Source organism: Thamnophis elegans, chromosome 10 (assembly GCF_009769535.1).
Source record: "Thamnophis elegans isolate rThaEle1 chromosome 10, rThaEle1.pri, whole genome shotgun sequence".
Classification (NCBI taxonomy): Eukaryota; Metazoa; Chordata; class Lepidosauria; order Squamata; family Colubridae; genus Thamnophis; species Thamnophis elegans.
This window is the reverse complement of record NC_045550.1, coordinates 41,144,419-41,160,844: the sequence shown is the minus strand read 5'-3', so window position 1 is coordinate 41,160,844 and position 16,426 is coordinate 41,144,419. Positions and strand designations below refer to the sequence as shown.

The 16,426-nt window shown below is 34.2% G+C and overlaps 1 protein-coding gene across 1 annotated transcript in view; it reads left to right on the top strand.

Moving 5' to 3' along the window:
* Window positions 1-16,426, top strand: part of SLC9A9 (solute carrier family 9 member A9) — a 248,132-nt gene that overhangs the window by 175,880 nt on the left and 55,826 nt on the right. Inside the window, 2 exon segments of the mRNA XM_032225596.1 lie at window positions 1,554-1,602; window positions 8,202-8,281. Of these exon segments, the coding sequence (XP_032081487.1) occupies window positions 1,554-1,602; window positions 8,202-8,281 (129 nt within the window).

Genomic DNA, 16,426 nt, shown 5'->3' with positions numbered 1-16,426 from the left:
TTTAGGAAATACATACAATACTTGTACTGAAAAATTAGCCATTCAAAAGCATGCTAATGTGAGTAAATAAATAGGTACCACTTCGGTAGAAAGTTAACAGTGTTCCATGTATGTCAGCATATAGTCATTCTGGCCACATGACCAAAGAGGTCTTGGACAATGCTGGCTCCTTCAGCTAAGAAACATACTGTAGGTGAGCATTTCCCCCTAGAGTCAGACAAACTGGTTTCTTTTAATGTTGTACGCCGCCCTGAGTCCTTGGGAGAAGGGCGGCATATAAATCTAATAAACCTAAACCTAAACCTAAATGGCTAGTTTATATTACTATTTAAAAAACCAAATGAAGTTAATGCTTTATTTTACTGCAACAGAGAGTTGGAAGTCAATGCTTCTTTTTCATTTTCACAACCCTTCCTCACTTCTCTTTCCCTCCCCTTTCCACCACCTCCCTCCCCCACTGCTCTCCTATTTACTTTTGTATTTTGTATTTTATCTTATAACTTAATAACATGTCAAAACCTGGACACAACTGGACAGGGGAAACCTTTACCTTTTTAATGCATTGTCATACAAGATAATAACTTGCACATAGCCAATGAAATAGATGCATTGTATTATGCTTGTCTCTAAGGAGACAAATGCTGTAGCCTTTTTAACCCTGTCATGCATCTTGCAAAACAGGTCCCACGATACCATAGCTAAATATTTTTCTCCTTATTGGTTAGTTTCCTTTATTCCTAGGGCATAGAGCAAATGATACATAAATTGGGCTTTGCTTTTATGGAAATCTGAGTAGTGAACTTTTTGAATCAGAGGATGCTGATGTAAGAACAATGAATTCTCAGACACCTGAGGTGGCTTTGCTGGAAAGGCTGCCTCTGAAATTACCATATCAAAGGTTAGTTAAAAATAACTTATCTAGGGAGTCTTTCAAGTGCAGTTTCAACATAAAGTTCATCCTTGGGGGATAAAAAAAATTGCACATAAGGATTAATCCAAGGTTGCCATAAGATTTATCTTTGGCAGGAGTTTATAAAATAGAGAGAAAGACTTGGCCATCACAAATAGGTACCCACACAAAAAAGCCAAGATTAATAAGAGAGGATTCTAATTAGTTCAAAGTTAATCTTTGAAGTTTTCGCTGCCAAGAAAGGCAATTAGAAGAAGCCATTCTTTCTTGTGTCATTTGGGATCAGACTTAACAAGATATCTTTAACCAGCCACCTATTCTTACCGTGACATATTGTGATAAAATTGGAACTATATTTCATTGGGGGGGGGGGAACTGCAACTGAGAATGGTTAGTAAGGTATAGAACAACTTGCTTTCCTGATATCATTGCAAAAAGCATTTCTCTACCACTCTCAGTAGTATATTAATGTAGAAACGGATAATAAAATATCTATCTGAATATATCAGTAAAATATACCAGACAGTTTACTCATTTTATTTATGTATTAATTTTTTCATATTAATAAATATTACATTGAATGTAAATAAATAAATTCTGCTTGCCCTGTATTTAAGTTTTGCCTCATTTCTTTTCTTCATAGGGTTGGAATTGATCCAGACGAAGATCAAATGATAGAAACTGCTACTCAGGCAAGTTAAAATTTAAATATAAATATTTGAAAAGGAATGTATATTCATATGTGTGGAATGCTTTAAATTTTACAATGTGTTTTCTAAGATGCTCATAAAAATCTCCAATTCTGAGCCTCAAGTCAGAGAATCATATATCTTTTGTACATTCAATATTCAGCCAGATTGTAAAATACATTATTTTATTGTTGATGGACATATACTGAATAATTTCAGTTTTGATATTTTAATAGAAGAAATTCACTAGCTGTTCCTCATTTCCATTTCTAAAAGCATTTGTAAAATTATATACTTTGTAATCAAAGACAAAGACATTTTATTATTCATATTCTAAATTTTGAGGAGTTTCTTAAATTTCTTACACATTGCTCTTTAAGTCTTCTGAATATGTCTTATTCCCATCCTTGTTTCTTGAAGACTATTTTTAGAAGCTTTCCCCAATTTGGTTAAAAACTCTCGAAACTATAATCCCAAAATATTGGGAAATACTAGATTGAAGACAGTAGTAAATATTGAAATTTGAAACTTATTGCAGCCAAAACCAGCTTATAATAAGTATTCAGACTATCCGTAATTCCATCACGATTTGTAGTTAATATGGAACCAGCAACATCTAGACATACATGGACATTTTTTTAGAGTCCACTTTGTAAAACCATCCTTCCCTTCCTCCACTCTTTCTTTTCGGATATGCATCAATGAAATAACCCCATGAAAGCTGATGCCACAGTACATTTTTAGATCATAAATCCAAACCCACAAATGATATAGATTTAGGGATATCATAGGCATCTCGGTCTGAGACAAATAACAAAATATGTGCTTCATTAGATACCCCTTATTTACTTTCAGGCAGCATTAAGATCCCAGTACAAAAGGCAAAAATTGTATCATGACAGCCCAACATACATTTTGTGTATTATTTGATGTCATTGAGGTGAAGATTACATATTTATTTGTGACATACAAATGTCACAAATTCTCCTTTGCCAACTCTACACTGGGAATCTTTATTCCCAAGAACCTGATGCCTGAAGCAGCTGTCTCATTCTATCCCCAACAGTTGAGTTGGCCTCAAAGAAAAGGCTGAATAGGGAAAGTAAGTTTCATGTTCTCTGTTATGAGATGGTATTATATGAGCGCAAATAAAGGGAATAAGATAAAATAAGAAACAATTGCTCTTCCTCTGGTAGTAATATAGTATAGGAAGTCTTTGTAACTTTTATGGCTACTACTGTGGAAATAATTATTATGCTCATATATTTAACGCATAAGGGAATATCTGTGATAGTTCAAATTTGTCAAATTCAAATAATGTCATAATTAGGAATGAAAAAACCTTAAATCCAATGTTAGTTGGCAGATTACATTTTAATACTCGTGTTTTAAAAGTTCCAAAATGGTCTTGCTTGTTTTCACTGTGTGAATGTTTTCAAGTATTGCATTATCACAGTTTCTTTAAAGTGCAACTACTCTTGAATACAATGACCTAATCCAATTTACACTCATCAAAGTGCAACTTTTTTTGTGTCTAGCCAGATTTTCAGTTCTCAGTACATTTATCACCTAACCTGTCATGGATTAGTAGCTCATTTATTTCCACTTATTAATAGTTTTCATAATGCAGTATTATGAGATCATCAATAATGTTCAATTGATGCACATCAGTAGAGATGTTTAACATTATCTTCATTTATTTAACTTAAAAATACATCTTGCTTTTTTAAAAATAAAAGCTTTCAAACTGGAAATCATATTGAATATTAAATATAAATAATGGAAAAGTAAAATAAGTTGCAACCTTATGGAGAGTTTATATAGCAAACCTTAAAGCAAAAATAAAGTACCTTTTTCCACTCTGATAATCTAGTGAGGTGTTGAAACTATGATTCCCAAAATGGAATAGAGATAACTTAGCTCTTTGAAAAATAATGGTGCTTAGACTTCAACTCCCAAAATTTGCCAGCCAGCCATATTGTAGTCCAGACATCTTTAAAATGCTAAGGAAACATTGATCAGAATACAAAATAGAATACAGAATAATAGAGTTTGAAAGGACCTTGGAGGACTTCTAATCCAACACCCTGTCCAAACAGAAGAGTCTATACCATTCCAGACAAGTTGTTGTTCTTTTTTTTTTCTTAAAAACCTTAAGTGTTGGAGCACTCATAACTTCTCAAGTCCTTCCATTGATTCTCACTGTCATGAAATTTCTCCTTAATTCTAGATTGGTTCTCTCCTTGATTAGTTTCCATCCGTTACATCTTATATTGCATCCTGAATAGGTTCTTTGGAGAATAGGCTGCTTCCCTTTTCTTTGCAACAGTCCCTTAAATATTGGAACACTGCTGTCATGTCACCCAGTTTGACACCTCTGATCTATGCCCTGTGAATCACAGCTGAATAAACTTCTGTCTTCAATTATATCCAATATCCTCAAGAGCTCTCGTGTACTCTCTAATCACAGGATTCTGTGATATCCCAAATGTATAAAAGCCCTTCCACTGATTTTAATATATTCATGTGTTTCTAAGAATAACTGCAAGTCTTAGTTCATTAAATGTGTTATTGCAAGTGTTATTTTTATAATTTTTTCAGGACACATATTTTATTACCACAAATATTTGCAAATTCAGTAGTGCTGTGTTTTGACATACTTTTCATTTTACCATCAATTTGGTGCCCTTTTCCCCTTGAGTAATTTTTTTACACACCAGACATCTCCTTGACCACTGTTAGCATATTGGCCCAGAAAAACCTTTGCTTCAGCAAAATGTAAATGGTTTTTTTAAAAATCCCTCATAATAGTAACAGTCTTTGTTTTGCATACCATTGAACACAGGGGCCTTGTTTCCCACCCTGATACCAATACAGGTGTGTGATATAATTAGACACTATCCTTGATTTGGGAAGGTTGCAGCAGACCAAGATTATTGCAGGAATGTTTTCATTTAAATTTGGAGTATACAATTTCAAAAGTAGGGAGGGTCAGGGTTCTTGGGGTTTTTAATGGTTTTCAGTGCTGAAATAGGTGCTTTAAATCTCTTCTGCATGGAATCTCTTTCATCTACCTGAAACAGATGCTGCTGCTTCTGGCTCTTGTAAGACTTAATCCTCCTTCAAATAATTTACTGGGCAATTTCCCTGTTGCTGAAGCTGTCAACTTTTCTCTCTCCTGCACTGGCTGAATACTGCCATCTGTACCTGCTCATTCCTTTGCACCTGTAAGCTTGTTAGCAGCAGAGAAAGAAACCTTCACTGACCAAGATGCTGTAGGGAGAAATAATTTGCACTTTTGCCTTTTTTGTTTTCTGCATACTGTAAGCATTCTTGCTTTCTTTGACATTTTGTTTCTTTGTTTCCTTATCTCTTCATCCTTTTCAAATTCTCTCTAATTCTTCTTCCCAGCCATGACACAGAGCTAAAGTCTGCTCCATCCCTTCATTCTCAGGTATTTTTCTGCAGTTCTTTATCCCTTTTTCTAATTATTCAGTTTCACTTTTTTAAACTGGTGTTTATTAATTCTAACTTTCTTCACTAACTCCAAACTCTCTAGTAGCCAATACATTTTCTCTTCCTACTCTTTCCTCCATCCCCCAACTGTTATCCCCTGTTATGACTTTTTAATTACAAATCTGGAACTTGGCATTCAGGTTTTGACTTTTTAACGTATCTTGGCAAATTCCTATCAGTTTGTCCCAACCATCCATTTCAATACAACCATTCTGGTTCCATTTATTTGTGAGGCTATTCTTCTTTCCTCCAGAAGTCTATGGCAATATTAAAAAACACAAAAAAGGCTTATATCCTATGCCAGACCTGTGTCAAGTTGAGCTTATAAGTAAGAATGATCCTTAACACCATTGGGTTGAGAAAGGTATACAGTAGTTTACTAAAAGGCAAGCGAATATAGTAATGCAAAGCCAGAACTGACATTCGCATGCCAAAACCCCAAGTGAAAAGTTTTCCTCCTTAGGCACATCCCATTGCTGGTCCCCCATTGTCCAATCAATTTCAAAGAGGATATCATGACAGAGCAACCTTGAAACGCCTTCTCAAACAGGCACTTTCACTTTCTTAACTTTCACTTTCCCCTCAAGTGCTCCGCCTTACTCTCAGGGGTCATGGCAGACATAAATGATGCCTGAGCACAGGCATGAGGTGGCAATTCTGACACCCCATTTATTTGACAGGAACTCCAGGGGCTGTAGAAGAGGTGTTGGCAAGCTGTACATTTTGCCCCATTGTTTTCAAGTATAACCTAAAGAAGTGTGATTAAAATATGATCTGTTGTGCAAGGATGATGAAAAGGTTTGTATGATCTCAGAGATCTCCTTAGAGTAAAAGGAAAGATAAGCATTGCAGGGTTCCCCCCCCCCATTCTACAAAGTCAATGCTGTTCATTTCAACTGGGCAGTTAATTGCATAAAAATCAATCAAACTACTTTACTTGCTTTATGCTGTATACTGTAGAGAAAAGCATCTTCTTTATTAGTTTACATTGTAAATATATTGGAGTGGATTTAAGTTCTCTAAAAATTATAAGATAAAACATCCATTAATCATTTGGGTTAAAGTACAGAGGAGGTTATCATTTTAATCCAAAAGAAAAACAGTAAAATCAAAATCAATTGTTGTGCATTTGTTATACACTGCAGAACCATTTCCAAAATATTTAGAAAACTGTCCACAACATAGTAATAATTGTTATCTGTATAAATTAAATAAGCTTAAATGACATTAACACGAGAAAATAAACTTTACAGCACAAAGATGATATAATGGCTCAGTAAGAAACAGCAAAATGAGAAATTTGGGGTTAGATATTCTGTGGTATCAATAAGTGGAGAATAAAAATACAACAACAAATGTAGAAGTTAATTTATTCCAAAAAAAGCCCTATCTTCTTCCCACAATCATAGGAGAGAACATGAAACTTAGCATAGATCACATATCCATGATTAACATTGCCAGAGGCCAGGCCAGGTGTAACTCAGAGATAGGAGTTTGCAAGCACCAGGAAGTGAAAATAAATGGTAACAGAAAAGGAACATATTTAAAAGAGCTTGAAAAGACGAGCTGTGTGATTTAAATCTATATTGAGCAGTCATGCTGCTGAAGTTAAACTAATTCAGTTACTGCCTAGGTGGAGAAAATTCCAAAATACAGTCTAAACAATTTTGAATTTCATTACTGAATAATGAATACCACAGCATAAAGGTTCCAAAAAAAAGGATACGTATTGTATTCATAATTTAGGTGAATTTAAACAAATAAGAGATCAAAGCTTAATGCATATAAAGAGGATATATAATGTATTAATACAGATGGATTCGGAAACAGAATTAGTTAAAGATTGTATGATAAAATGGGCTCAAAATATTGAGGAACCAATAATGTTGGATACATGGGAAAGAATCTGGGTAAGAAATGTGAAATTTACACAAGCTCAAAATCTGAGAGAAAATTTTTACAAGATGTTCTATAGATGGCATTTAGATCCTAAAAAGTTGGCTTCTATGTATCCGAATGTACAGCCTAAATGTTGGAGGTGTGGTTCTCTCGATGCTACATATTATCATATATGGTGGACCTGCCAAAAGGTTAAGGCATTTTGGATAAAAATATGGTGGGTCATGCAAAATGTTTTTAAAAGAAGGATAAAGTTTAGTCCTCAGTTATTTTACTAGGTATATGTACTGACTTTACAGTGGTAGAGACCAATTTGATTCTGCACCTGATAACTGCAGCAAGACTGTTGGTGGCGCAATATTGGAAGAAGGAAGACTTGCCTACAATTCAAGAATGGACATTGAAAGTAACAAACTTAGCTGAAATGGCTAAAATATCGGCATATCTCAAAGATCATTCAAATGAGAGATATAAACGAGACTGGAAAAAATGGATTGACTATATACAAAATAAATACGGGACTAAGAAATCCCAGTTAGCCTATGCTTAAGATCAGAAATGATTTAAACTGTTAAAAGTCAGTTCAGTAAGAAGAAGCTAAGGTCAATCTAGAATGTCATTAATTTCTTTATTTCTTTTTTCTCAATAGATTTTAGACTGTGTTAGTTAAAAATCCATACCGTGTACGGGTTCTGGGAAGTCGGGGGGGGGAAGGAGGAGGGGGGGTGGAGGGAGGGAGGGGTACACACATCAAAAAAAAATTGTACTTCAATGTCTTAATGATTGACAAATGATGACATATTTGTGTAATAATTTAGGTGAATTTTCAATTGTATCTGAGTATTGTTAAGTTCTCAGGATATGATGTTGGGAAAGATTAAAGGCAAAAGGATTAAGGTATGGCAGAGATTGAGATGGGTATATAGTATCATCCCTGCCATGAACCTGAACCCCAAGAGACCGTGGGGGGCAGAGGAGCCTGGCCTGCCATGGTCCATGGAGTCACAAAGAGTTGAACACAACTTAGCAACTGAACAAGAACTGTTAGATTAACTGAATTGTGAACCTTTAAATGTGTTCTTTTAAACTATATTTCTTTTTAGATTTGTTGGTAAAATATGGACATCTTTAATTGAAAAGAACATGATTATCAGAATCATCATTTTTAATTTTCAATATTATTACAGGCTGCAAATAACTTGGATAAAAGCACAACCAAAGCAGAAAGCGCTTGGCTGTTCAGCATGTGGTATGGTTTTGATCATAAGTATCCTACTATTCTGTTAGTACTAAATACTCGTAATAATAATTTCATCAAAGGAGGAAATCATACAGATAAATCTGGTAAGATAATGAGAACTTTTCATTTTAAATCCTGTATGAAATTTTATTATTGATATAAAAAACTAATAAGGAAGGAAGGCCCAAAATCTGGAGAAAGATGAAAGAAACAAATATTCAAAACTAGATAAGTTTACTTAACCTAGTAAAAGCATATTTATATTGTTATGGACAAATTAATAGCACTGATATTGTTCAGTGAATAAACAAGAATCTTGTTTATTATTTATTTTGTCTTGTTTATTTCACTGAATAAATAAGAATCTTGTTTATTATTTAGTTTAATTTTTAAAAGGAGGCATAATAATTTCGCAGGATGATGTGTGGAGAATGCGGCAGATAATCCAACTAATTCACTCAATTGCTACTTATATCACTGTGAGCTAATAGATTTTTGCATGTAGTGGATATTCCCATCATGGCTTAATACAACCTTCCCAAATCTTCATGCCATCAGAATGTATTAGCCTTTAGTTTCCATTATCTCTAGCCTTCAGCCACTTTAAACACAGGCTGAATGAAGTAAGATCTGCCTCCAAAACAACCTTTCCTTTAATGGGAAATAAATTAACATAAAACATGGTGGCTTCCCTTCCTGCAGTTACAAACATAGCAAATATTTAATTTACAATTCAGAATAAAGGGGTGGGGGAAGGACTTAAAAAAATTAATAGGAAATAGATCAGCGTAGGCTTTAGAGACTTCTGGTGCTGATTCTATTTCTTCTTCAGAATGGAAATCATTGACTGTGGATGTTTTGAAGGACATAAAATAATCTATATCATTGCAGGCAGAAAATTGAAAATATGAGGATGTGTCATTGAATTGAAATCTGTGCTTCTATCTATTTCAAAGAAGGGGGAAGGAGGGGCTTGTGTTAATAACAAGTGTATGTCCCTTTCTAGCAAGAGAGATGGCACACTCTGTCTCTTCAAGTGTAGAAAGAGTGCAATAATCCTCCAAGCAGGAAATATATTAATGTAAGGTTTTGCAGTCTTTGTCACACTAGGGGTAAACCGAGCTTTTGAATGGCATAGCAACGTTTGCAGTATATAAAATAAGAGGACTAGAACAAATTGATACTTAGACTTGATTTAACTGATATTCAAGTGTAACTAAATATAATGAATTGGTACAGAAGATAGAATGGGCTTTTCAGGTATTTAATAATTTCCTTTCTATGAAGTATTAAACAATTAAATATGGCAGAAACTTTTGGAGAGGCTTTCATGGATCATAGCTTTCATGGATCATAAACCGCCTGATTGTTCAAGTTGTTTACTTCTGCATTGTGGGATGAAAAGAGATCCAGAAGGGACAACATTATACAATACTTCATGCTATACTGTTTCTCTTTATTATACCTTTTATTTAATAAAGTCTATTTATTAAATTATTGTATATTACAACAATAGCATAATATAATATAATAAATATTATATACATTTATATAATATAAATTAAATATTATATACATTTATATTGTATAAATAATATAACAATATGACTTTTAGTTAATCTGACTATATATTAGATATTGTATATTTTAAAGGCCATATGTTAGGAAATATGCAGAAAATGCCCTCCTTAGCAATTTTTCTATGGTATCTAGTGCACACTGGATGGCTCATCAGTATGATCATGCAAAACTCGTTTTGTATTCTTAGATTGTCTGTTTCAAAATATAAAATATATTTGATTTTAAAAAAATGCTAGGGATAGAAATACAGAACTTGCATTTGAAATGTGAAAGACCTGATGAGGGATTTTCTCTGAAAAAATAACAAAATCTCTGTTAAAGATGCCTGAATTATGTTTTGTTCATTTCTGGCTTTCCCCTCATAATGCTTGAAATGGGCAGATGGAAGTCATATGGCAGGATTAATCTGCAATATTAAGCAGTACATAACTGAGAATTTATGGTAGGCTTTTTATCACTAATTGATTCCCCAGGTTCTGTGTTTCAAATCAAACTGTATGCTTGATAATATTTTGGAAGCTGCACTTGAACTGAGGACAATTTGTATTCTAACAAACTGATTCTCCTTCCTGTCGTAAGGATGAATTTTTCTTTAACATTATTTAACATCACAGCTGACCTGCCCTTATTGTACAATTGTATTTTCATTTCACAGATAAACACATACACAGAGAGAGAGAGTTACGTATACAGATACTTATACATAATCATGTTTCCATGGACAACTACAGTATATGCTTAAATCCCTGAAGATATTAACAATTCAAGTTGCTGTTGCCAGGACTAAGCATTTTCATATGCTAAATCTCATTCTGGAAAAAGCCCCAGCCGCTTAGAGGCACACCAATCATCCAAATGAAATGCTCCTGCAATCTCAGTGTCCTTCTTTTAGCAATAGTATGAATTGTTGCCTATGGAACTCAGAAGCATTAAGTAATATATTTATCCTGCATTATTTAAGAAAAGAAAGCCTTTGTGCCTACTCTTTCTCCAAATGACATAACTGGAGAATAACACATATTGTGTCTGGAGATAGAAAAAGGTTTTTTACTTAGGTCTGATCAAGTTTATTTATTTTATCCATTTATTCATTTATTACAAATATTTTAAGCTATTTAAATTAGGCAATTCTGGCTTTAAAATACTTGCAAGAAATCAAATGGAAATCAAATCAAATTGTAGCATATTATCTTCATATGTTATTGGAACTTGTTTCCTTCTATACTATTGTTTGATTGTATAAGGCCTTAATCTCTATGTGGAGATATGTTTGGGTTCCAATCTAAAGGTGGAGATTCACATCTTTAAATTTACATATAAAAATCCATTAATTTAGGACTGATATAAAGTAAAGTTAAAGGTTCCCCTCGCACATATGTGCTAGTCATTCCTGACTCTAGGGGGCAGAGTGTTCATCTCTGTTTCAAAGCTGAAGAGGCAGCGCTGTGGTCACGTGGCCAGCATGACTAAACGCCGAAGACACTAAGAATTTGAAACACTAAACTTCCGAACCTTTCTGATAGACAATCTCAGCATTTTAGCCACTGAACCACCGTGTCCCTAGGACTGATATAGTATAGTATAATTTAGTATAGTGTTTAAGCTAAAAACTGGGAGACAATGACTTCTAGTCCTGCCTTCATCACAAAGACTTTGGGCCAATTCATTCTCTCTCTCTCTCTCTCTCTCTCTCTCTCTCTCTCTCTCTCTCTCTCTCTGTCCCTCCCTCCATCTCTTTCCCTCTCTCTCTTTCCCTACCCTTCCTCCCCCTCTTCCCCCTCCCTCCCTCTCTGTCTCTCTTTTCCTAAGAAAAAGGCAGTGGCAAACTATTTCCAAAAATGTTGCCAAGGAAACTTCAGGGACTTGTTTAGACAATTGCCAAGTGTCGAAGATGACTCAAAATCATTGGAAAATAAAAAGAACTTAGTTGAAATCTTTCTCCCTAGCTTTTTGTTTTCTATGTAACTTAGAGTTCCACTGAATCCTGTAAGCTGTTGCATGTTATATCAAGTATCACTGTCCAAAATTAGAATTATAGTCCATGTTATCCATGAAAGGATGGTGAACATTTTAAGTTATAATGGGTGAATGAAAGGGGTACTAGACTGCATATCCTTTTAGTTCTCTCCAAGTTTATACTTTCCTGGAGAAAAATCTGTATGATCACCAAGAATCAACACTGACTTGAGGGCACATTATGTTGATGTTTCAATGGTGCAAAGTCCATGTTTTGAAATAACAATATTCAATATATAGAATTGCTTGATATTTTTGTAGTTTAAGAAGTTATACAGTATATTAGTTATATCACAGTATATAATTTATTAGTTTTTGTTCTTTTTTTATTTAGCTGTACTTTGTAATATACAGGCCTTCCCTGAATTTAAACTGAATTCTCTTTTGCTTCCAGCTAATATACTCTTAGTACTATTTAATCTACAAAAAGTTTTTTTTATTCCTTTCTTGGTTTTGAGTGAGAATAAAATATAATTTTTGACAGCTGAAAATATTTTTTGTGCTCTGCCTTGCGAGAAAGCCTTTATCTTGCTTATCCAAAGTAACACATTTGTGTTCCAGTAGAAGAAAAGTTGACCATCAAAAGGAATATCTTACTATGATCTTAAACTAAATCTGCCCTTTATCATAGGTGTCAGTGTCATCCTAAGATTTGGAAAGAAGCAGAACTTGTTTAATGAACAATTCAGGAGTGGAAAACCAAGATCTTTTATGTTTTAATTGAAAAGAAGTTTTTTTTTTAAAGCCACTTTGCAGACTCTAAAAGTTTGAATGTAGAAATGCCTTTGTGTATAGAATGGGGAAATACATGCAAATTCGTAACAATGTACAATGCTAACAAGAAAAGGAACAAAAATTTCATTTCTCCAGGAGTTCAGAGAATCATATATACTGTCTTTTTCATAACTCTGAGTATCAACCATTTGAAGCAGGAAATAAGAATGGCCACAGAAATAGAATCTTGAAAGCCTGGCAGCATTTTCTCTCAGAGTTAAAGTGGGATTAGATGGAGTTTCTTTCTCATGTTTTCTTCCTATCATGGGCTTCAATCATGATATTCTAAATATTGTCACCTAGTTTCTCCCAGGGCATTTCTGTGGTTCTCTTCAGTTGAGATAGATCAGGGTAGATGGGTGAGAAGTTTCTAGTTCTGCCAACACCAACTTCTCTTCCAGTTGCCAATAGAATACGGCTTAATTGTTCCAATTAGTTTGAAAATAATATATTTTTCATTATATATGAGACCTTGTTTTTGTTTTCATATCTTAATTAACTTCACTGTGTATTTGTTAATGAGATTTTGAAATCACTGAAAATTGGATGACAGGGTATTTGTATTTTATCAGAATTGATCCATATGTTCATAAATAAATCATGGTGCTACATCTGTTCACTTTGTGTCCTATGAAAAGTTTGGATAGCTTTCACACTCACGAGCAAATCAAGCATGACGGTGCATTCATTTGCAGGTATTTAGCCTGAAAAAAGGCAGATGTAGACATTTTGGTCCCCTTGGCAAAGTTATGTTCTGATGCATCTATGGTTTGATTCATCTTCCAATTCTGATAGGAATTTTAAAAGGGCATCCTCTTATTTATTTCTTTTTTTTAATTGTTGAGCCTTACATTTATGATTTTCAGTCCTGGAAAAGATTTTCTTTTCTTTTCTTGGACATTTTAAACGTGTTTATGTAGTAAATAATTGTAATTACACCAGCACTCATTGTTGTTATATGGCAACAATTCTGCAAAATTATATTTAACGGTTGACTGGGTGCACTGGCTCACAAAAAAAATGTTGTTATTGCTTTTCCCTTTTTAACTGAGTTTTTCAGAAGGCTTTAAAATTTTGGTGTCAGCTAAAATTTGTTGCCCAGCCTGTGACCGCTTGGCCTTAGCTAACCTTGGATGTAATTAAGCTGGCCTTGGATATAAAATATTTATTTTACACATACACACAGACACATAATACTGATATTATTTTACATACAAGATAAATAGGATGAAACACTGATAATTTAAAATTATGGGAAGTGTTTATAATTTCAAATTGTGTAATTTATATTTGTTGAAAACATTTTATGTAAAAACTATTTGTTGTTTATAAACCTCAGAGAAAAGGGGCAATAATAGGTTCGAGTAATGGATATATAATTGTTGAATCTGAAGGATTTTTAGAAGTCCTAAATAAATGGGCCTGTTTCTGGCCTCCAGAGGGCTTCTGGAGCCCAAGGGAAGCAGATTTTGCCCTCCCAGAGGCCCAAGGAAAGCCTCCAGAGCCTATGGAAGGTGAAAAACATCCCCCGCCCACCGTGGTGTAGGCCGCCAACTAGGCCATGCCCACTTTGGCTATGCCCACCCAGCAACAGGGCAACGAACCCATTGCTGCAATTTTTGAAGTCCACCTTTTCATAGGTATTGAATGTTCAAAGCACTGAGTTAATCAGTTCATCAGTAGTTTCTTTTTAGGTCTCTTTTTTTCCTTACAACACTGAATATGCTTAACTTTGCTTTGTAGTGCCTAAAGCATTTTAAATAGCTTCTTCCCTCCCCTATTTATGTCTAACACTTTCTTTGTCAAGTCACTTTAAACAAGCTTCATTTTGTACTCAGAATATTTTGCTTTTCAAGTATAACTCTTGTTGGCATGAAATGCATACTAGCTGCTAATTAAAATCTTACCTGGTCAGGTAGTCACTCATGGTTCCTAAAAGAATTTCATTATTAGTGTAAATTGCTTTGGAATTTGACTAGCAATCATGTGAATGAAAGAAATCTAGATTAAGATAACTAAAATGCAAATATACAACACTTTGCCTTCTTAAGTTAATAATTAGAAGTAACTCATAAAATTAAAAGTTACAGATTCAGAAACACAGTAACCTTGTCAAGCAAACAAATGTGACTCTAAAATGTGAATACCCACATGTTCATAATGTTCTGACTAAGCTCTTGCTCCAGAATATAATATAAAGACATCAACAGATAAAAACTATGAAGTGCAATGAGATAAACTTTATCTGCTCAATTTCTGTTTGTCATACAACTGCTGGAATTAGGCCTGTAATGAAAAAAATGAAAACTATTGTATGCATGTATGCACTTTTTCCTAATTCCTCTAGCAACTGGATAAGCAAAAAAAAATTGATATACAGTACATCTATTAAATTCATATTAGGAAAGATCATAAAGAAAAGCAGGTGTTCTATACTTCTTGGCTGATTTCACTTCTTCCTTTCCATATGATTTTTCATACTATAAATGCATATTTAGAATTTATTTAATGTGTAAGATTTAAGACATCATCTTCTGTCATACTCCATACCAGCCACAGCAATAAATCTCTACCTTTCAGAAATTCAGTCTCCACATTCATGGATATGGGAACAGAAGCATTATAGATTCAACAGAGCTAAATTAGATGCTTCACTGGATTCAGAGAAAAAGTAATTTATATACTAAAATGTGCCTGCTGCTGAATGCAGTTTTGTGTGTGTGTATGTGTGTTCACACACATCCAGAAAGGAGGAAGGGGAAGGAGTGTGAATGAATCCCAAGGTTTAAAATACTTTCTTTCTTCCTGTGCTTTTGAATCAATAGGCTTTTTCCCATTCTTCTCCTTCCTGGTTTTTAAAGTAAAGAACATTAATTTTATAATAATTCTGTCTAGTCTGAGCTTTTATTTATTTGTGATCGTTACTCCATTCGCCTTCTAAAATAATCTGTTCCATTCCTTTTTGTGTGCAAATGACATCCATTCAGTGCTGTTTCCTATTACACAGGGATGCTATTTATTGAAAACTGGATTCAGATCTAGTCATAGCTGCCTGTGTGTATGTTAGGAGACTTTGCATTCTGTTGCGTCACTGACACTAAAACAAAATGTTTCTCTGTCATGGCTCCTACCATGGTCTCATCCCTTGTGATGAAACATGCCCTGAAATTAATGGCCATGCAAAAGATTAAGTAGAAGGTTTAAGTCCAAATGCCCTTTAGAGTAGTTTAATTAGGATGTATAGTCAGAGGTGGTATTCAGCAGGTTTTGACCAGTTCTGGAGAAGCGGTAGCAGATATTTTGAGTAGTTCGGAGAACCAGTAAATACCACCTCTGACTGGCCCCTCCCCTCTCTATTCTTTGCCTCCCGAGTCCCAACTGATCGGGAGGGAATGGGGATTTTACAGTATCCTTCCCTGCCACTCCTACCAAGCCTACCCACCAAGACATGCCCACAGAACCAATAGTAAAAAAATTTGAATCCCACCACTGTGTATAATATATAATCTAATACAGCAAAAATTTTAATGTTATATACTATAGATGTTTTATATTTAATTCTATATATATATTTATTTATCTTTTGGCAGTATAAACATTGAATTGATAAACGAATGAGGCAGGTCTCTGCATGTTAATTTGTAGCAGGCAATGGAAAATGAAAGTGTTTGGAGTGTACCGTAATCACTATTGGATAATTCATAAGATCTGTTCTGATATTTCCTAATCATGAACACAAATAATTTGATGATAGAGTTATATAATTAGTCCTTGACTTTCAACCACAATTGGGAGTGGTCG